The 22,596-nt window shown below is 45.9% G+C and overlaps 1 protein-coding gene across 14 annotated transcripts in view; it reads left to right on the top strand.

The window, feature by feature from the left end:
• The window catches only part of LOC128096663 (BEN domain-containing protein 5), a 1,178,660-nt gene extending 1,156,417 nt beyond the window's left edge, over positions 1 to 22,243 (top strand). For 10 of the 14 annotated variants that reach the window (XM_052716519.1, XM_052716506.1, XM_052716509.1 and 7 more), the window contains 2 exons: positions 13,297 to 13,393; positions 20,877 to 22,243. In XM_052716519.1, the coding sequence (XP_052572479.1) occupies positions 13,297 to 13,393; positions 20,877 to 20,997 (218 nt within the window). In that variant the 3' untranslated portion in view covers positions 20,998 to 22,243. The other 4 variants (XM_052716522.1, XM_052716507.1, XM_052716520.1 and 1 more) reach the window with 4 other exon arrangements.
• Positions 22,244 to 22,596: the final 353 nt, after the last annotated feature.

Genomic DNA, 22,596 nt, shown 5'->3' with positions numbered 1-22,596 from the left:
TAAGCACACCCTGAGTGGACCTGAAGAAGTTCTGAACCCAAAGCCTGGTGCTTCTCCCAGTCCTCGGTCATAGAGCGGCCAGGACCCTGGTGTGTTTTGTAGTCACCCAGTTAGAAGCTGTCTTTGCTGCACTGCTCCGTGACTTCTGCAGCAAATTGAGTTACCAGGCCCTTTGAGGTCTCCATTAATTTAGATGTGCTTGGAATAGTCTACCCATGGTTCCTCCAATACTACATGTAGCTTGATTTCACTTTTCTTCACTAGATCCCTCCTAATTCCAGCAGAGGCAGAATCTGAGTGAGGAAAGGGTCAAACGTGCCAAGAGGAACGAGCGAGATGGCTCAGCGGTTAAGAGCACTTGCTGCTCTTCCAGTGGACCTGAGTTCAGTTCTCAGCACGCACACTGGGTAGCCCACAACCACCTGTAACTCCAGCTCCAGGAGATCCAACCCCCTTTTGTGGCCCCCAGGAGTACTTACACACAGGTACACATACCCCAACACAGACACATAAAAAAATCTTTCAAAAGGAAGTAACAAGAAGGACTATGTCTTGGGAGGTGGTGACATACTCAATGGTCTACATCCACAGGTGCAGAGCAGAGGTTTTCAACATTTGGAAGGATGTTGAAAACCTTACCTTAGGATATTATGAGCACTCTCCCTCAGAAAGGTCAACTATACAGACATTGCTTTGTCTGCAATATCAAAGGGGATACAGATCCCCTAAATGGCCCTAGGTAGAAACTCCTGACCCAGAGAAAAAATAGTGCATTAGTCCTTCTTTTAACTGTATGTCTGAGAAAACTGAGACAGGCAGAGGTGACCTGACCCACACACGGCTGTCAAGTTTCCAGCAAATGAAGCCAAACAGGAGAGAAGGCAGTTTCCCTCCATGCTTCTCACCTCCCTTCCCTGTCCCTCTCCCTTCCCAAGATGCTACTGCACGGACATTGACTTTGATCTTTAGTCTTGATTTAACTAGTATCAGTTGAAGCTTCTGAAAATACAGGTAAGACAAGCAGGGCCTGAGCATCTCTCCGAGCAGCAGAGCCCCCCTCCGGCTGAGTTGGCATCACAGCCCCAGCTGTCCCTGAACTGCGGCCCAGAGAGGCAGCCATGGTGGATTTAGGGAACCAAATTTGCAGTCAGTTTTCTAGTCAACTGGGGGAAAGGAAACACTGCTGGGAGATGGCTGGGGCTTGGAGTGTAAGCAGAGACATGGCAGAATGTAGGAATAAGAGGGAGAAGGTAAACGTCCCTCCGGAGTGAGAACTGGGTCTGAAATAGACAGGTGAGTGACAAGACTAGGAGCGTGGGGCAAGTAGAGAAGGGTCAGACATCACAGAGAGTGAACCATGCTGGAGATGGAAGGAGGCCCCTTTGCAAAGCCAAAGTGGCAAGGGGTGAGCTAGCCCTCCTACAGGGCTAATGCAGCAGCATGTGGCAGTCCGTTCAGGGGCCGGTGTTCCAGTTAGAGAAGCTAAGGTTCTGCACAGTGAAGCTGATGCTCACCTCTTCCATTTCATCTAGTATATCAGATACTCTGCAGCCTCTAGCCCAATGATTACTTAGGAGTTATGTTATCCATCCACCCACCCACCCGCCCTACCCTCCCACTCCCCCCCCACACACACACCCCCCACACACCCCTGTCACCCCCAGTCCACCGAAGAATCCTGGGTAATGCTTAAGGACAGCTTTGGTTTTCACAATGGGTGAGCACTGCTGACATCTAGTGGGAGAGGCCAGGGATGCTGCTGAACACCCTACTGTGTTCAGGGCAGTCCAACAGCACAGAAGCATCCAGCTTCTGTCTTGTAGTGCCTGGACTGTAAGCTGATCAACCCAGAGCCATGTTTGCTCTATTCACTTTGTGCAAACATAGTCTGTTGTGTGTAAATGGCCTAGCAGGCAGGAAGTGACTGATAGATGTCAGCTAAATGAACCAGTGGTTAAAGACTAACAAATGATCCCAACCTGCCTGATGCCTTCTGAAGCCCCAAAGCCCCTGCAAAGTCACTCTACTAGAATCAGTCATTGTCACCCCTGAGCTCAGGTACACACCTGTTCTCGTCCATGCAACCTCTAACCTGACGTCTCTCCTGACTTCCCTAATAGAGTGACAGGATCCACCTTTGAGCCTATTAAGACTGTTCTCATCTGCTAGGTCACAAAGGACATCTCAGGTCCTTGGACAGAACAGAGTGGGGATCAGAACAGGTCATCTGGTTCAGCCTGAAGCCAGTTTTACTGGAGAGGAAACCTAGGCACACAGGATGCAAACAACTTAGGAGGTCTTATCCTGGATGTCCAGAGGATTTCTTCAATTCTCCTTCTCCATGTCTCTGGCCTTTTTTTTTTTTCTTTCCCGTTACCCTGGTGTTTGGTGTTTCATTCTTTCTCGCTGCTTCTGTTATTAAGTCAATCATGTGCTCGTTATCTCTAGAGACAAAATTGAACTTGACAAAGCTCTGTTCTTGAAGAGCTCACACTTTGTTGGAAATGACAGTTTCATAGATTGTAGTGACAATTTGAAAAGCTGCTGCATGCCACAATTGGATATGTAATTGGATATTACCCAATGTGGTAATCCTGGGGTGTGGGCAGCATTATCCATTTAGCAGATGAGAAAACTGAAGCTTGGAAAAGTAGCTTGTCCTCAATCACACAGCTAAATGCACAGAAGGATTAAAGGCCATGCTTTCTAGACCCACATTCTAAATAGAAGCCCAAAAAATATTGTCAGGAGACAAGACATGGAGCATTTTAATGGAAAGCCACAAAATTCAGATTTATGAATGTGAATCTCACCCTGTAGATGTCAGGGAAACAGTGTAGGGTTGAAGGTCAAAGAGTCACAAGATCAGCAATTGTGGGAACATCATTCTCATCGATGCTGGATAAAACCAAAGGCCCAGAGACTGCCCAGAAGGCCAAGGCATGGAGATAAGGACATGATCATTTCTCCTGACACTCCCTAGGGTCTCCATTCTCAGCTCTTATTAAGCAGATAAACTCAGGAAGAATGAGTAGGCTGAATTATGGCCTCCAAAGACATCTAGATCCCAATTCCTGGGACCCTTAAGTGTTACTGTTTCCACAGAAACACTCTTTAGAGACATTCTTAGGGGTCTGCTTATGTAATGTTGCATTCACCTCCTAATGGGCTTCATGGTGTACTTTTTCTATGGCTTTCTAGCTGTGATTAGCCAGTTTGAGCATGTGTGCTGCACTGGGGCCTAAGGTAGCTGCTTTCTCCATTGGTCTCTCAAGCATGGTGGTTCAGGCCCATGTGTTACAGGCAGCACCTGTGCCTTCTGGGGTTAGTCCTCCAGTTTGTCAGTAGTCTGTGTACTCAAAGGCCTTGGAAGTGACCAGTGCTAAGGTCTCTCAAAATGTCAGATCCACAATGATCATACTACTTCTCTTTGCTGTGGCTTTGGAATAAGATACAGCTTCTCTCAACCAGGCTAAGCAGTACCTCAGTGGCAAAGCATCCACCCAACCCAGGGCATTCCAGATGCAGAGTTTGGTCCCAGCACTGCTCTGAGAGCAGAAAGACAACACTAACAATAACACTAAAAAAAAGAAAGAAGGGAGGGAGGGAGGGAGGGAGGGAGGGAGGGAGGGAGGGAGGGAGGGAGGCTGGCCAGAAATAATAGACTGAAACCCAATTTACAACAACATTTCAGGCAAGGTGGTATACAATTTTCATTCTATCATGTGGAAGGCAGAGACTGATTTAGAGGCCAGCTTGATCTCCATCGTGGATTCAACATTAATCAGGGATATATATTGAGACTATCTCAAAAACAAACAAACAAACAAGCAAAAAACAGTGTATCTGTGGTATAAGATTCTTCACCCTTGCACCAACCCTGGGTTAGATCTGCAAGTTGCTTTGCACTTCTCTCTGAAGCCTTTCTGCTTCTCCATGACATTTATTTGTCCTGTCACCTTGTTCTCTGTTCCTTTCTGTCCTCGAAGGACAGGTTCTCCTTGGTTTTCTGGACTCCTCTTACCAGTGGAGTTGCATGGAGGATACTTCCACACTGCTATCTTACCCTCATTAAGAACCTTGAGATGCAAGCAACCTATCTTAATAGGTGGTCCCTACATGGCATCACATGGACCCATATGGAAGGGAGAAAGAAGGACATTTGATATCTGTCAGCAAAGGGAAAGCCTGTAGACCAATGAGACAGAACCTGCAGTGATGGAGCCACAAGCCATGGAATGTCAACAGGCAGGATAAATGAAGGGTTTATTCCCCTGCAGCCTCCCGAGCAAGTGTAGCCCTGGCAACACTTTCTTTTTGGCCCCCAGAGCTATAAGGAAATGCATGTCTGGTATTTTAAGGCACTAAGTTTATGATCACTTGTTACAATGACAAATAGAAACTAATATGGAGCCTCCGATTTATCCTGAATTCGAATTCATTGTTGGATGATGCTATTCAAGTGCCTTCCCCCTAGTCACAGGTAGGCTGCCTCCTGGTGAGGTCAGCCTCAGGATGGGGGTGGGGTGGGAACACCAGTCCTTCCCAGGGAGCTGACTTCCCCTCAGTAAACCATTCCCTCTAGTCTATCCACTGCCTCCCACTGTTTCTCTTTTTCTCACACATGCTGCATCCCTGCCTCCCTCTCCTGCTTTCCCTTCCTGTCCTGTGGTGTATATTGTGTCCCCCAAAATATTGTGCACCCTAATAAACTTATCTGGGCCCAGCGAACAGAACAACCACTAGATACAGAGGCCAGAAAATGGTGGCACACACGCCTTTAATCCTAGCATTCCAGAGGCAGAGATCTGCCTGGATCTCTCTGAGTTCAAAGCCACACTGGAAACAGCCAGGCATGGTAACTCACGCCTTTAATCCCAGGAAGTGATGGCAGGAGGCAGAAAGGTATATAAGGCATGAAGACCAGGAACTAGAGCCTGGTTAAGTTTTTAGGCTTTTAGTAGCAGTTCAACTGAGATTCATTCTGGATGAGGACTCAGAGGCTTCCAGTCTGAGGAAACAGGATCAGCGAAGGAATTGGCAAGGTGAGGTGTCTGTGGCTTGTTTTGCCTCTCTGATCTTCCAACATTCACCCCAATAGCTGGCTCCGGGTTTGTTTTTATTAGCAAAACTTAAGATTCGTGCTACATTGTCCCATCATCTGCTTCCTTCCTTCTGTCCCTCCTCTCTCTATTGTTTGTATATATGGCTTTCCAATCATATCCTCTCCCTTCCTGCCGTTCGCTTCCTATTTTTCCATATCTCTGCCCCAACTCCATTTTCCTTCAGTCTTCCAGTCCAGCTCTACCTGTGCCCCTCTACTATCTTTCTCTCCCTTTCTTCCAGCTTCACCGTGATGAGCTTCTCTAAGCTATGTGTCTGTTTGCATCTTTCTCTTTTGTTTGCCCCACCCCTCCCACTTCCCTCCTTTCCTCCCCCCACCTCCCTATTTCTTAGACCTCCTGCTCTCAGAGCTGTCTGGGAGACTTTCTTGCCATGACAAAGGCCTCTATGATTATCCCCCACCCCCCCACCCCCACAGCCTGCACCCTTACTCCAGAGCAGGATTCATCTGGTTAGTTGTGCTTCTGTCTGACCTTATAGAGGACTGGCAAGGGAAGCAGAGACAAGAGATGTTTCATCGCCACATTGTTCCTCCGGCTTTACCTAGAGGCCCCTAGATAGCTGCCTCTTAATATTCTAGCAGTGCTGTCAGCCTTACCAAAGAGAAATGGCTTGTCTTTGGCATCCCCGTCTGCAGAATTAATCCTCCTGCTTAATGATGATCTCCCATAGCAGCCAGGGATAGCAGTGTGAGCAGAGGAAGACTTTCAAGTGGAGGTTTCCAGATAGAGAACATGTAGGTGTTAAGCTTTCTGATTTGGAGACAATATGATAGCAAGGAGAGATACTCTTAGGAAAGTGTCTGGTGTACAGTAGCATTTAGCAAACATGTAAATGAAGGAATAAGTGAATGACCTTCAGTCTTCCTTGGGACCAATACTTGATGTGCATCATGGGACAAGTGACTTGTGATGTCTCATCAGCAAAATGAGGGTAGGGAGCAGAGTGGTAAGTTTTCGATCCCCGGTTATTGGATATCCTCCACCACTGATGTAATAAACCAATCAAGATGAATTATTAAGTCCAGGTTTAATAAACAGTGCAAAGCAACTCCCAGGTGACTCTCAAGAAGGTAGGGGAGAGAAGATGAGAACACACTGCAAGTATGGTCAACCAGGTCTTAAGTAGTCTGTGGGCATGGTCTTGAGCAGCCCCTGGGAGGGACTGACTCTTGTCAGACTTTCTTAGGGGCGGGGTCTTGGGAAAGAGAGAGGTGGGACTTCCACCTAATCATCCCAGACTCCTTGGGTATATGGCATCAGCAGGGCTTCCACCTACACACAGCACTGCATGTAGCTCACACTGCGGGGAGGAGGGGGTGAGATGAATGGCAAGGACCTTAGCACTCCGCAGTGCAGGGCAGGGCTGGCCAGGTGAGCCTGTTGGTGGTTCTGATGGAGCCTAAGGGAGAGAACAGAAGGCAGCAGAGCTGTGGGGTAGTGAAGGAAGGAGAAGGACAGTGCAAGGAGGCCACCCATCCAGAGGGAGGTTTGTGAGATTTGAGCTCGGAGAGTTGGAAATTGCCATGTACCACTATGGATGTACATGGAGGGACTCATCTCCAAGGTTCATTTTTATCCCATTTATGATTAGCTGGATTTTACAAGTTCTGCTTTTGGTGAGGAGACTCAGCTTCAGCTTGGCTAGCTCTTCAGTCTCCTCCAAGTGCATTGCAAGCCCACTTTTGTTGAAGTCCCCTCTGACCACCCTGCTTAGTGCTGTGGTTTCTTCCTGCCTTTCACTGCCTATCCCCTGCTCCATATCTCAGTGCTTATCACCTTCTGGCATATTCCACAGGTTTACATTTGTCTCCTGTGGCTGGAATATAAGCTCCACAAAGATGGGGGGTGTTTGCCAGTTTTCTCTTAGTATCATTGGTTCCTCAGTAATGTTTGTGGAATGGAAAGATGAGATGAGACTTCTAATCACATTGCTTTTACTCCCAGAGAACACAGAGGAGGGAAATGGCCCAGGTCACCACCCTGTGGGCTCTTAGTCCTCACACATGTGTTCACACAGTGTTCCAGATCTGAGGCCTGAGACAGGAGAACAGAGGCTCCTTCAGTCACTATTTGTCTCCTAGAGCCCTTGAGAACCCTGCGGTCCCCATTACCTCTGCACCATCCAGATCCCCACACACACTTTCTTCTGCTCCCATACTTGCTTCAGATATTTAACATAGCAGTGATCTCTTAAAGGTATAAATTAGACTGTGTTCTTTGCCTGCTTCAGAGTGTCCAGTAGCCTCTCTGTCACCTAGAAGGATCAGACACTCTACAATGGCCTACAACAAGGCCTTCTGAGATCTCTCTCCCCTTTGTATATCACTTTCCCAGCCACTTTTAGTTTTTCTCTTCCCTCAGACGACCCTTCTACTGTACTTTTCTCAATTCATAGGTGATGTGGCACCTGTCCTCACTGTTGGTTTTTATGTCCCCTGTAGGCAGAGTTTTCCTGTCCTGACTGCCTGCTCCCAAATAACAGACAGCCGCTTCCCAAATAACTGAATCAGAGACTCAGTATAAATTATAAATTTTCGGTCCATAGCTCAGGCTTGTTACTACCTAACTCTTACATTTAAATTAACCCATATTTCTTATCTATGCTTTGCCATGTGGCTCATGGCTTGTTACCTCATTTTCTACATGTCCTGCTTCCTCGGTGACTGGCTGGTGTCTCCTCTAACTGCCCTCCTTCATCCCATCATTCTTAGTTTGGATTTCCTGCCTAATTTTATCCTGTTCAGCTACTGGTCAGTTAGCTTATTTATTAAACTAATCATAGTGACATATATTCACACAGTGTACCGAAGGATTATTCCACAGCAGTCCCCTTCTCAGAGAGGCCTGTTCACATCTCCATCATCCTCAGGTTTTGACTACATTTTCTCATAGCATTATTAGAATCACAGTTTCATACTTTGTCCTGTTTTTTTGTACTTTATAATATGTCTCTAGTTCTAGCCTTAAGAATTATTGTTTTTGTTTGATTTTTAGTCTTTATACCCTGAACCTTCCAAAAACTCTGAACATTGTAGATTATCAGTGAATATATGTTAATGAAAGAATGATAGGCACAACCCCTTGTATTCATTAGTTTTAATTGCCTATAGAATGGAAGAAATTTTTTTTAAGATTTATTTATTTTTATTTTGTGTATATGAGTGTTTTGCTTGCATGTGTGTCTGTGCACCATGTATCTGCAGTGCCCACAGAGGCCAGAAGAGGGCATCATATCACCTGGAACTGGAACTGTAGGTAGTGGTGAGTCACTGTATGGGTACTAGGATTATGACCAGATCTTCTGGAAGAGCAGCCAGTGCTCTTAACAATAGAGCCATCTCTCCAGCACTCAGAATAGAAGTTTGAGTTCCTTAATTTTTCAGCTAAAGCCATGGTGAGTCTGGCCCCTGCCACATCCCAGCCTTACTTTCCAGTCTGCACTTCAGTTAGGCGAGACTCGGACCTCCCTATTGTCTTTCGGGTCATGTCGTGGTCCCTGGCCACACCTGTGCCTCTGCTGACACGTGCCTCCACCACTCCCTCTCTTTGGAAGGAGAAAAGACTGAACCTTGGGCCTTGCTAGGCAAATGAGCTGCCATTGGGCTGTGTTCTTAGCCCACTTTCTCTTTCAGGTTGTCTTTGTCCTTCAAATCTTCCTTACATATCTACCTCCATGAAGCCTTTCATGGTTTTTCCATTTGGAGTTCAGTCTTCCTCTACAGGGTGAGAGCGTTTTGTGTTTGGATCTTTTATCACATTCCAGAGCAGAGACAGTACCCATGCTGAGAAGACCCGGGGTTGGGGGGAGGGGGTTGAGTCTGCCTCTATCACTTTCAAAGAGTGAGACTCTGGGTTAATAACATAAGCCCAGATTACTACTTTCTTATCTGTGAAATACATGTAGACTCGTGCTTTGGTCTTGTCAAGCTGTGGTGAATGTTGGTGACAGTAACTGCATTGCACAGTACACTCTAGTAGTTGCTTTTGTCAAGGCGACAGTGTAACTAACCACCTGCTTGGGGATATATTAACTGGGGTAGGCTGTTTTCCTCCTCTAGACTTGAAAGTGGATTTCTCTAATTCATCTCAACTAAGCCCAAGGAAGACCCAATAAGTGTTTGAATCAATGCTTGCATGTATAATGGATGGATGGATGGATGAAAATCATAGAATGCATCTAACCCCCATCACCTGTTAAAGAGCCCCATGAAACGGGGGTCTAGAGCTACTCTATGCCAAGATAGTTCTTGGTAGAAGTCGCCAGATTAGTCCGAATTTCCAACCACCCCAGCTGAATCCATCCTCCATCCTCTGCACTTTAGGCTCCCAGGCCCACCTGCCCTGTTGGCTGACCATTCCCTGCTGCTGTCTGTGAGAAACAGACCGATGAATTGAAATTGAGGATGGAAGAGATTTCAGCATACAGACTATCCCAAGATTTTTGTAGATAATGAATAGCTGAGAGCATTCACCCCAGTTTTTCCTCTCTTAATACTGCAATATATTGAAAATGGCCCAGCCAAGAAAACTATTGCCTCTCTTTACCTGGATCTTAAATCTGTCTTCCACGACATCTTGTTTTAATTGAAAATGTTCAATCAATCTCTACTCTCCTTCACCTTTGTCCTGCTCCTTCACTCAATCAGGGCCAGTGTCAGAAATATTCTGGAATGAATAAGGCTTTGTGGCTAGAGGGGGGAAGGGAAAGAGGTCTTTCCTAGACAAGATCCACCTTTAGAACTGCCTTTTCAGCAGAGCCCATCCAAAGTGATTAGCTCCAGTTTTGTTGAGCAGCCCAACTAACTCCTTTGTAGTCTCCTTTGTTGGTGAGCAAGGCAACTACTTCTGTGGTGCCTCGGGTCTGGCTCTTAGTATAGACAGTCAGGGAGAGATGAGGCTTCTCACTCCCTCATTTATTCACCCATTCATTCATTCACCATTCAATCAGCCCTGTGCTACTCTCCAACTACACCTGGCCACACACTGCTGTCCAGCAAATCTGTGAAGCAGGCATTTCACAGACAAGACAAGATGGCTCTGGGAGATGGAGTGGCTTGTGCAAGGTCACTTGGCGTCTAGTTCTCTATTTCTGTGTTAGACACTCTTCCCCTAAAATCTGTGACTGAAAACAATGCTATCCCTTCATGTTTTCTGTGGGTCAGACATTTGGGTGAGCCTCAGAGGGAGGGTGTTTTAAGGAGTCTGATTCAGTTGTAGGCAAACAGTGGCTGGGACTGGAATGACAGAGTGCTATAGAAGTGAAGGCTGACCACGAGTCTATCCTCTGTGCATAGTCCCAGGACCTTGGGGCAGTCAGTCTGCTTGTCTGCAAGCTTGGGACCCTAGCTTGAGTACTCCACAACACAAGGTTCGATTACTTTGCTTTATCTGACCTTGACATGCAAGTCTGTCACAATGTCACTTCCACTGTGTCATTCTTTTGGTTAGAGGCCAGTTTAAAGTCTGTGAAAATTCAAGGGCAAAGAACATAAAGACTATTCCTTTCAGTGGAAGGAGTATCAAGGTCATATTAGAAGAGCATGTGAGACCAGAGACAATGTTGCAGACATCCTTGGAAATTAAAATCTATTCTCTCCATAGCATGTGGCAGAACCAGGATTTGGGCTAGACACATCTGCTTCCAAAAATGTCTGCTGCAGTTTACCAGCTCGGTCCACAGGGACCTCTCATTTCTCCCGTGCCCTGCAGCTATTCCTTTCAACACACATAACCATGACTCGGTCTCCCCGAGCCAACTAGAGACTGTCTGGGTTCAAGCAGCCAGCTTGTCTCTGCAGGCCCTGGCCACGAGACAGCCTCTGGGGGCTGCTAGTCAGAGAGGCCATGCTCAGTGCCAGCTTGTGGACTTTTCAGAGAGGGGACAGAGAAGGTCAGAAATATCCAGAGAAAGAAAGCAGGTAGCAGCCCCAGAGCACAGCAAGCCTGCAGTGCGGCTCACTGTCATAAACACGGTGCCTGCTGTTTCTTCTCCTCCTACCACATTCTGACCTGGGATGACTCAGGCTTTGACAGAAAAGGTGCCTTCAAGTTGAGAAACAGCCCAGGGCAGTGGAAACTCAAAGGCTGGAATCAGACTTGCCTGGATGTGACTCCTGATTCTACCGTTATCAGCTATGTGGCATTGGATAAGTGCCTTCTCCTATCACAGCCCAACAAAGATAAAGAAAATATTGTTTAGATGCATGTGTGAATGGCAAACCATTTCTGCACTCTTGGCTGAAGGCCTCTTTAGCTGCCCTGTCTTTATAGTCCAGCTAGGAGCAATCCTTCTCCAAAGACTCCCTCGGACTAGCAGCCTCAGGCTGCTGCTTCTGTGCATGTCACCCTACATGCCTCAGCTCCACATATTCCTGGGTCAAGGCTGTGAATCTCCTCCACTGGATAGTTTATCAGGTAGGAGAAAGATAGATACAAATGTGAAATGGTGTAGTTTCCAGAGAAACAAGGCCTGAGTTTAAATCCCAATTCCGGCATTTATAAGGTATCTAGTCTTAGGGGAAGTCACTTACCCTGTCTGAGCAATAGGAACAATAATAGACATCTCTCATTGGATTGTTATGAGATTGCCTAGCACATACTAAGCACTGCTTAGCTATTGGGTGTCATTATTCATTTTCTTTTCATGCTACTGCCAGGCAGGCATATAGGTATTTAGATGATTGAGTCAAGCAAAGATGATCTTTTCTCCATAAATTGTCTAGGCTAGAGGGACTATTGAAAAGAAGGGCTGGCTGAAATTCAGTATTGCTGAGTAGTCTGACTGGCAGAGAACTATACAAAGATACCATGGAAAACCTGTCCCAGCAAAGGCACCAAGGAGGATATTCCTAGTAAAGTGATAACTGGATGTAGGTCTGGAGGCTGAGAAGGATCTGGTCCTATAAGGCATGCTTGGCATGGTGGTCTAGTAGGATGCATGGTGAACAAAGACCTAAGAGTTACAGGATTAGAAGAGGAGGAGCTGCAGAAGGGTGGGAGGCAGGAGGTAGCAAGAGGAGAGCTGAGAACCTACTTAAGGGCCAAGTATGAACAGCAACTGGAAGACACAGAAGGGTTTTAGTCACTGAGTAACACTATTGGGTCTGCACTAGAGAAAACAGCCCCTGACTTCACTATTGAAAACATCCTATAGAGGGCTATTCTGAGACAGGAGGCCCAGAGGACAGGATGGCAATTGCCCAGGGGAAAGGTGATGCTGACCTATTCTAGGGGATGGAAAGAGGTGGACAAAATCAAGATATGAGAAGTCTCAGAGGGAAGGTTGGCAGCTGGGGTGTTTGTAGCTGATGGGGGTGGGGTGGAGGACCCACTGTCAGTAAACACTTAATTTCTACTCTATGAGAAATGACACATACTCTGAATGAGGTCAGTTCTAAAGCCATGGTGGTAGGGAACAAGGGGACACTCTCAGCCCTGGGATGATAGCAGGGAAGAGCCTGGAAAATCTAACGAAGAGATAGTGGCTAATTGGAGAACCCATGCTATATATTAGCTAAGGGAGAGTTAGGGAGGTCCTTCAGGCAAAGGAAATAGCAGAGAACCCCAGAGATGTGGATATGGCATAAGGTAGATACACAATTGTTGTATTAATTGATCCCAGGGTGTTAATACTAGTATAGAACTGGAGCTTTCTCCTTGCCTGAGGAATTTATGATTTGACAAATAGGCTATCAATCTATACCCTGGGGGTTTATTATTTGCCAAATAGCAAGGGGAAATGGGATTCTATTTAGAGTCAGAGAGTTTTCCTGAGATTGCTCTCAAGAGAGATGCCTGGTCCTTGAAGGTCAGGCAAACCCTGCTCTTTTCAGCAAAGGGTCTCTTGGCTTTGTGTCTTGCTCATCAGGCTTCATTCCGAACTATTTGAGGTCAGACTGGAAAATCCCAGTGTACCTAAAAGCTTGGTACACAGATTTAGGGGTATGGTTACTTGTGTTCTGTCCATTTTAGTTCCTTGTCCCTGAAATGAGGACCACAATTATCACTGAAGGTTTTGTGAAGACAAAGACAATGCCGCCAAACCCCTAGACTGGAGAGAGATGATGCCATCTTTATCACGGCTTTATTTGCATTTTTATTCTTTATAACTAGGCCTCTTTTCATCCTGCTCAATCTCCTTTCAAAGTTGCTTCTTAACACACACCTGCAGATATGAAACTGGGGAGGAATGTGGCGAGAACATTTCTAGACTATTACCGGCTGAATTCCTTGGTTGAAAGGATGACAGTGCCCATGCCAAGGCTTCGGTAAGTGGTAGAGCCAAGCAATTAGGCTCAGGTCCTGCTTCACTGGGTCTGTGCTCAGGGAAGCTTCTCTTAGTTTTCTGATGCCCCTCAGTTTCCCACCTGTGCCACAGGAAGGGCAACCCTAGCTCTGCCACAAGAATCAGTATGGGCCCAGAAGGTGTTTCCTAAGCACAGGCATCCCTGAAGCTTCATCTCCTCTAGCTTCTGGGATGTTAGCCCAGATTGCCAAACAGCCTCCCATGGTCCAGAGCAAGGAAGTACCTTGACTCACCAGGTTGGTCAGGGTGAATGATGCCTCAGGGTCTGCTTTCACAATGCAGTAAACTAAACAGCTGAGCTCCAATCTGCAGACATAACAGTATAGTCATGCATGGTGGGCCATCTCATTTCAGGCCCATCATAAAAATCTCCAGGGATGGGGCATTGCTAGAGAGCCAAGATCAGCCACTGATCTAAGTTAGCCTGGCTGTTTACATATTCCACTCCATATGATCACTCATCCTCCAAGGTTCCCAAATGAACTCCAATTCCTCAGACCCCTTGTCTGTAAATCAGGCACTGTTGTACACACTTTTCAGGTTATTGTGGGCTTTACATTGAAACACTAGTATCAGGTGTATGAGTATCCCATCAGTGATAGTCCCTTCCCTTAATACTTGAAGGTTTGGGCTACAGAGGACACACCCCTAAGAAGTCCCATCTTGCTCCTCTGATGGACCCACTTGTAGATCCAAGGAGGAGAGAAGACTGGGATGGGATCATCCATCTTGTCTGAGGGCTGACCAACAGCTGGAAGTTCTGGGAGTTCCCATGTGTGCTGGTAGAGCACTTAATGAACATCAGGGCAGTGACATCCAGTGGCATCTGGAATGTTCTAGTACTGCCCTACCTCTGGGCCTCATCTCCTGTTCCCCTAGTGGTCCAGGCTCCTGGAACGACGTGGCAGTGTCCAACTCTCTACTCCTGCCAGACCATTCTTTCCATTGATGTTCGCTATGTTCTTTGGTGCCTCAGGAGCTTAGAACAATGAATCTTCCTCCATAATCTATTATTAATAATAAATATATAAGTCACAGTTACTTATTGTATGAAGTACTTTGTGTATCTAATCTTATTTAGTCTGTGGATGCCTCGTCTTGCACTTTAAGAAAAGGAGACCCAGAAAGGAAGAGAAGGTTGCCTGAAGTCACAGAGTCTATAGCACAGATAGGGTTTCCTATTCTAAAACCATCTGAACTCTACTGCAATAGAGCTCCCTCAGTGGACTGTCTCAGGCTCTCATGAGCAATGGGATTTTAGGCAAGTTTCTTGGCCTCTTAAAACCTTTCTACACCTGCCTATTAAACAGAAATAATAGCAACCACTTAATATGGTTCTAAAGATTAGGTACAAGCTTAGAACAATGCCCAGCACACAGTAGATGCCTCCAAATGTTTTTGGTTTCCGATTTTTGCCAGTTTATGATAGACTGTGACAAGTCCCCTGACTTATTTGGGGATTGGCCCAGGCTCCATCATTCAGTGAGTTGTACCTCTCTAAGGCCTGATTTTCATGGCTGCATGCTCCAATGACACCCTGTCTCAGATTGAGAATAGATCATCTGGGGACTTTATATCCACCATTCTGGGGTATTAAAAACCCCTACAGGAGGATTGTCTGTTCTTTCTCTACCCCCTACAGTACCAGCCTGCCCTGCACATATTTACATGGATACACTCATCCATTCCATCACTCACATACCTATGGAAGACAGCACGTTGCACCCGGCTCTGGTGGGAGGGAGGTATGGGATGAGTTGGAGATTAAGGTATGACCCTGCCTTTGAGGAGTTCACCTCCAGAGGAAAGTGCTTGCTTCATTCTTAGAAGTCACTCTTGATTGGCTAAAGTTCTTAAACATTTAAAGCTTTGTAAAACTCAAAAGAATTCTTAGCATCTCATTTACAAGTTAATTTAGGGATTATCTCTTTTGGGTCCTCTGTCAGCCTGCATAAAAATTATCTTCATCCTTCACCTATTTTTTTTTCCTTGCATGTGTCCTGGTCACAGATCAGTGAAGTAGTGCTAACAGTTTGGGGGTACATCAGCAACCATGGCAAAAGAAGACATTGAGACCTAGGGGGCAGAATGGGTGTCAAGGTCCAGAGTTGGAGCCAGGATTGGAGCCCAGGGCCTGACCCCTCTGGGGGATACTCAACCTCAGTCTGGAGAGGATCTTCTAGGTTGGGAGGGGACTTGAAATTGAGTCAGAATGATGCAAGGAAGTTTTCCTCCCAAGAGCCTCTGTTCATGGCATCTCTGACCCTGAGCTTTGAGGTCCTCTTCAGCAAAGACTTCTTTGCTCACTAGGATTTGAAGAGTTGAGGCAAATACACCCAATTTTAAATTAGGAAAAAAACAAATTAGCTCCCTTCCTACCCCCATACCCCTCCTTCTGGGCCTGGGTAAGCCCCTGTGAGCAGCACTCAACTCCAAATTGGTAAGTAACCCTTTAAGAATGAATTCCCGGGAACATAGGGTCCTATTTGAATTTGAATGCTTCCTGCTTTTGTATTATTTTCCACCCAAGCATCAAATAGCTTAAGTGAAAGAGCAGTTCTGGTTGTAAAGGAAAATTACATGTTTTGACTCAAAATTAATCTTTGTTTTCTCCCATCTCCACGGATAATTGCCATATGTCACTTTCTACCCATATGCTGCTGAAAGGCTATTGGCATCTGGGGTGCTAGGCCGCCCCTCAGGAAGAAGTCCTGGGGAGAGGCAGCAATGTGGGCATGGGAGCTCAGGCTCAGCATTGATTAGGAAAGCTGAGACCCTACATTTATTTTTAACCAGTGTCACAGCCATAGAGCTAAAAACCAAAGGGGATAATATCAGACAGAGAAAATTAATGGACCAAGAATACTTCTGTGAGTGGGCAGAGCATGAACACGGATGTAAGCTGGTATTGACCAAGTAGACTCAGGCTTTGCACCTGAGCACCAGGTGCACCTGACTGTGTAGCTGGAGTTTTCTCTCTGGGTCCCACCAAGCTCCAGCAGTCCGACAGCCCACTTATAAAATAAACACACAGACGCTTATATTATTCACAAACTGTATGGCCGTGGCAGGCTTCTTGCTAACTGTTCTTATATCTTAAATTAACCCATTTCTATAAATCTATACCTTGCCACGTGGCTCGTGGCTTACCAGCATCTTCACATGATGCTTGTCATGGTGGCGGCTGGCAGTGTCTCCCTGACTCAGCCTTCCACTTTCCAGAATTCTCCTCTCTCCTTGTCCTGCCTATACTTCCTGCCTGGCCATTGGCCAATCAGTGTTTTATTTATACAGAACGATATCCACAGCATGACTGTGCAAAGTGACATCATGATATATGTATATAAGGAGCACATCCTGTGCTAGGCCTGTGATGAGTCCTAGGGGAGCATAGTTAGCATCAGCACATTGGGAACATGCATAATATAACAGCACTTAGCAGTGTATAGTAAGTATACACAACTACATTTCAGATGTGGCCTCACTCACAAATCTTTATGGCTCCCTGTTACCTCCAAAGTAATATTCCAACTCCTTTTCTTTGCTACTCGAGGCCTTAACCAATATTTTTAATTTGATATCCTGCCCCCTTCCAAACCCTTGACATTGGGAACACCTATCCTGCCTCTTACCATACCCTTGACCTCGGTAATACCTGCTTCCAACCACTTCCTGCCATATGCATCAGCCTGAACACGTTGTCCATTTTCATGCTTCTATAACTTTAATCCTTTCCCTTTATCCCTTTCATTTTGTAGGTGCTGAATTCCTACTAACTCATTCAAACTTTCTCCAAATGTCACATTCTGTCTTCCTGTCCCTCTTCCTGCTAAGATAGAACTATCTCCTCAGCTGTGCTCCTGGTTGCCTTTCATACACACCCCCTACCCTGTCTTGTCTGGTATCTCTGCAGGCAGGTCTGGCTTCTCCATTGGACAATCTCATTCCTGAATCCTTAGTGCATGGTGCAGAGCTTGTATATGTTAAGGCCTAAATAAGTTGTGAAGTCATTGACACTGAAGATACAGTAGTAGAACTGGGTGGGAGTATTCACAAACCATCTCCCTCAAGCTCTTTGCCCTATGGGGAGGTGCCAACCAGATGTTATTATTCCCACACACAACCTGGAAAGTCCTTGACAGCTGACAGGCATATTCCAAGAAGGCTTCAGGGAGAAAGTGAGATTTGAACTTGGTTTTTTAAGGACATGAAGAGTTGAGATTGATGGAATAGAAAGAAAATGATGCTATCACAAGATTTAGTCTTAAATCCAGTGACTATATAAATCAATTTGTCAGTCAAAATTATAAAAAATAAGGCACTGAATAAGGTTAAATGCAACAGGACCCAACAAAACCTGCAGCACTGGTAAGACCAATGTGGTCAGAGAAGTGACAAATGATAGTAAACATAAGACTCCAAGTCCATTTCCGTTCACCACTCACCCCAGAAGCACCTGCTCCACACCTAGCCTGGCTTAGGAATTAGAGAATAAAGCCAACACATCCAACTCCAAGTCCTATGACATATGTAGATGTGCAACCTCCCAGGAAATGGTGGTGTAGGTGTTAAATGGTGCCCAAAGAGCTAAAGAAGCCTTGAAAAGTTGACTTCCAAAGCAGATGAATCTAAGGAAATTGAGAAGGGAACAGAGGTATGAGCCATCTGCTGTTTAGGGCCTCCTTTCCTTTTCTGTGCCCTCATCTTTTATTATAGTGACACTTTGCCTTTCCAGCCACTCCAAAAGTTGTTTCTGCATTCTCATACCCCTCTCTAGCCATTGCACACCTCAGTGCCATGACATCATCTACTTATAGCTGTGTCCATAGCAATAAACCCAAGCCTGTCTTCTAGGGACTTTACATCTTCTTTGTCCTATAAAAACATATCTGTCTTGTGTCCTATGCTCCTTGTGTCCTATGCCTGAGGTGTGAAGAACTATTCTCCTCAATGACCTATGGATGGATGGCACCTTGTAATCTAAGTACCTCTTCTCCAACTCTCCTTTCACCAGAGTCTACAAGGCAGGAAGAACAAGCATTCTCCTCCTTAAATTCTTACATCCAGGAAGGGACTCCTTTAAGATCATACTGTCTCAGGGCTGCAGATAATGGTTATAGCAACTGACTTGCATGGGTGTGGCCCTGACTTCTATTGCTAGTGCTGAGAACAAAACAGACTTGAGAAGATCACACCATCTGTAGGTGGCAGTCCAAGCATGAGCTTTGTCGGACTAGAGTGTTAAGGGGCACTGGGTCTAGGTTCATCTCACCTGCACTAGACAGTCTCCTCATGTTGGCCAAATCTTCAAGGAACATGTGTTTTCAGGCACTGAGACTGGGGGAAGGTATGTTAAGACCAGGTGTCCTTTGTGTGTGTCCTGACACCTACTCCATCTTCATTTGGCTTGTGACTCATCAACCATGAATAAAAGTTGTTGTGCCAAGGTCAGAGCACAATGGCCACAAGACACATCTTCAGTCCTAATTCAAACAGTCCGCTCCATTTCTATTTCTATCATTCACCACTTGTGACTTCATGTTGAAGTCTTCAATTTGAGTGGTTGCTTTGCACAGTTATTATCTCCATTAAATCTAAACAAGTTGACTACAGCATCACTGTCTGTCTGTATCTTTGACATGTCCAGAGTTTCTGGGGCCACAGTCAACAAATTACAGTAGGGAAGGGAAGCCTGTTATGAATTATGCACACGTGGGGAACCCCCAGCTGGCCAGGCCAGGATATACCACACCTGAGGGAAAACTTGCTGGCATACTGGGCAGATGCAGTGGCAGGCTGGGCAGATGCACCCCATGCAGGCATGGTGGCAGCAGCGGCGGCCAGTAATTCACAATCCAGACGCTGCATCCATGTGGAGAGTTTATTATAATAGAGAAATGAAGAGAAAGATAGGAAAGAAGAGGAGAAGAGTGAAAGAGAGAGGGAGAGAGAGAGAGAGAGAGAGAGAGAGAGAGAGAGAGAGAGGTCAAGGGGTGCACACCTTGTGGAGGAAAAGGCAGAAGAGAGAGAGAGGAAGGGGCAGAGTTTTTCCTTAAAAAGAAGCTTTTATGGTAGGACACAGGGCGGCACCAAGGGGTGGGATTTCAAGGCGCGGATCGGAATATTAACAAAGCTTCCTGGGGTGCTCATTCATATTCTCTAATTTAACTTCACGACACTCCTGGAAGACTGGAATAGTTTATTCTCATTGTACAAATGAAGTTCAGAGAAGTTCAGTTCCTTGCCCAAGGCCACACTTCTGAAGTCAGCCAACTTGGGAATTCAGAGCAGTTCTTTGGGACTTAAAATTAAGACCAGTCTTCCCGCTGAGAATAAATCTTAAATCCAGTGACTATATAAATCAATTTGTCAGTCAAAAATGTAACAAATAAAGCACTGAATAAGGTAAAATGCAACAGTGAATAAAATTGGTTCTGGCTCCACAGGAGCTCATTATCTCTTATATGAACAGAAACACTGAATGATGGTGGTAAAATTACTGTGTTGGGTGCTGGGTGCTGAGTTCGGGGACACAGAGGTAAAACAGACACACATCTGCTCTCTGAGATCTCCAGGCATGCTAGGAAGACATGCCTGGAGACATTATGAGTTGTTGTAATGAGGCTGAATAATAAAACTGGGATTCTGAAGACCTTGGTGGTCATACACCATACACAGAATGACAGAATGGTGTCCCAGCTGCCCAAGAGCTCTCTTTCCTCTCCTCTCCTCTCCTCTCCTTCTCCTCTCCTCTCCTCTCCTTCTCCTCTCTTCCTCTTCCTCCTCTTCCTCCTGCTCCTCCTCCTGGTCCTTCTCCTCCTCCTCCTCCTCCTCCTCCTCCTCCTCCTCCTCCTCCTCCTCCTCCTCTTCTCTCTCTGTCTCTCTCTCTCTCTCTCTGTCTCTCTCTGTCTCTCTCTGTCTCTCTCTGTCTCTCTCTCTCTCCCTCTCTTTCTCTCTCTCTCCCTCTCTCTCTTTCTCTCTCTCTCATATTCAAAAGGGATTTTTCCAAGCCCATAAGACTCCAAGACAGGTAGCATAATCCTGTTGGCCTCCTTCCAAATTTCCAAACTGTAGATTTTTGTGTTCCCATCCCTTCCCATGTGTAATGTGTTGAATTAGTTGGAATACAAGTGGCAAGATACCAAATTGGAGCTGTAAGAGACTTAAATTTCTCCAGGCCTAGAATGAAGCAATGCATCTATCCATCCATCCATCCATCCACCAATCCATTGGCTGGCCAGTCACCCATCCTACAGACATTCACTGAGCTACTATGACTGCTGTAAACCAAACCTGGACTGGGTTCTGGGGACACAGAGAAGAAGATGGCAAGGTCATTGTACCCACGAGGTCCCTGTCCGGTGAGGGAGATGGACATGCACCAGATGAATTCATTGCCGTGTGTATATGGGCTGTCTTCTCTTTCTGTTGTTTCCCTTTTGCAGGAAAGAAACCCCCACTCCTTACAAGCACCCATCCCTGCGGGGCTCAGCCAGCAATGTCCCCAACAGCAAAGGGGACAAGAAGAGCTCACTGAACCACAAAGACTCTTCAACCCCCTTTTAAAGACATGGCACCTGGAGGCATTGTGGGGGCAGGAACACGAATTTCCTGTTGGGGCACGAAATTAAGTGCCATTCCCTGGTTTCCAAGACAGGGGTTTTCAGCATTGTGCACATGCTAGTGAAAGGGAGGAGGGGAAAGAGAGACATTTTATCATTGATTTCTTTTCCTTTTACCAATGGGAAATCAATTGTGAGCCTTCAACTCGGAGGCTGAGTGGAGTAGGAGAGTGGAGCCAGGCAAGCATAGGAAAACGTACACACCTCTCTCAAGAGGTCCCACAGGTCTCAGGTCTCTGTAAGCCCTTCTTCACCTTTTAAAGTTGTATGGTCACTGCACAGGTGACTTTACTTAAAACAGGTTGCAAATGTCTCTAGCTTAGGAATGCCGTCTCCATATTTTCTAATCCAAAGCAACAGCAACACACATACAAGCCAAAGGCAAACAGGCTGTTGTGAACAATGGGGTAGAATTTTTGAAATCAGAGTGGTCTTAGAAACATGGTCACTGTATCTATAAGCCTCATGCTCTCTCACTCCCTCAAGCCCCAGCATGCAACTTCAGAAAGCTGTTCTGAAAGCCATCTTTCAACTTCCTGGGTAGTTTAATCGAAACTCTAGCTCCCCAGACAAAAAAACATTGCTCATTCATTCCGAAGAACTACTGTGGATAAGGTCTGCAGTCCCTGGTGACAAGAATCAAGGGAGGTGAGTGCTGATAATCTGCACTGAGGACAGGGTGACTACCAGGTAAGGGGGCTGCAAGAGACAAAGGACTGCACCTTAGGCAGGTAGGAGTGATAAAGAAAACGACAGCAGAAGCAATTCCTGAGGCGAAGCAAGCCAAATACTGTGCATTTTCCTGACGCTTAAAGGGCCTTTGTGTGATGAATGGGTCCAGGGGAGTCTACTCCCTTCCTGTCTGTGGAAGCAGCAGGCTGAGTCACCATGACAGCCTGCTAATTAAAATGACCTCCCGGAAATGAGGATTAGGAGATAGGGAGAGGGAGGGAGGCTCCAGGGAGACGGGGCCTTCAGCACACAATTCCAGTTAAACATTCTTTGCATTTGCGACGGCGATTTTCAAAGTTTATTGCAAAAAATCGAGAGCAAAGCTTGTTTTCTCTTTTACATGTTGGCTTTCAGAAATGGTAACAAAGAGCCATATGTTAGTTTGCTATGAATGTTCCATTGTATATATAGCAACCTTCCTGGGTTTTTATTGTCCAAATAAAGTGGTTTGTGCAGCACCTCTGTTTCTGATTGTTCTTGGCACCCTTCCCTTTTGGTTTCCTACTCCTTGGAGGACAACCAGCCAACTCCAATTAGAATTAATCTCTTTGAGGTCAGGGGCTCTGTCAAGATGCAGAAGAATGGTCAGATTTGAACTCTCCGCAGTTCCTGTGTCAGAATTCTGGGGAGCTTAAGAGTGTATCTGGCTCAACACAACCGCCACGAGGCAGCTTTGCATCACTTTAGATGTCATGGACAGGGGTAGGTTGCATAAAATAAGACTATAGCTTAGATCTGCTTTCTTCCATGTCCACTGTTGGGACCACACATGGGTACTGTATTTTTTAAAGCCTCTCGACTTATTAGAAAC

This window comes from Peromyscus californicus, unplaced genomic scaffold (assembly GCF_007827085.1).
Source record: "Peromyscus californicus insignis strain IS unplaced genomic scaffold, ASM782708v3 Scaffold_5__1_contigs__length_169319896, whole genome shotgun sequence".
Classification (NCBI taxonomy): domain Eukaryota; kingdom Metazoa; phylum Chordata; class Mammalia; order Rodentia; family Cricetidae; genus Peromyscus; species Peromyscus californicus.
Note: the sequence above shows the minus strand (reverse complement) of the source record. Positions and strands in the feature narration are given on the sequence as shown.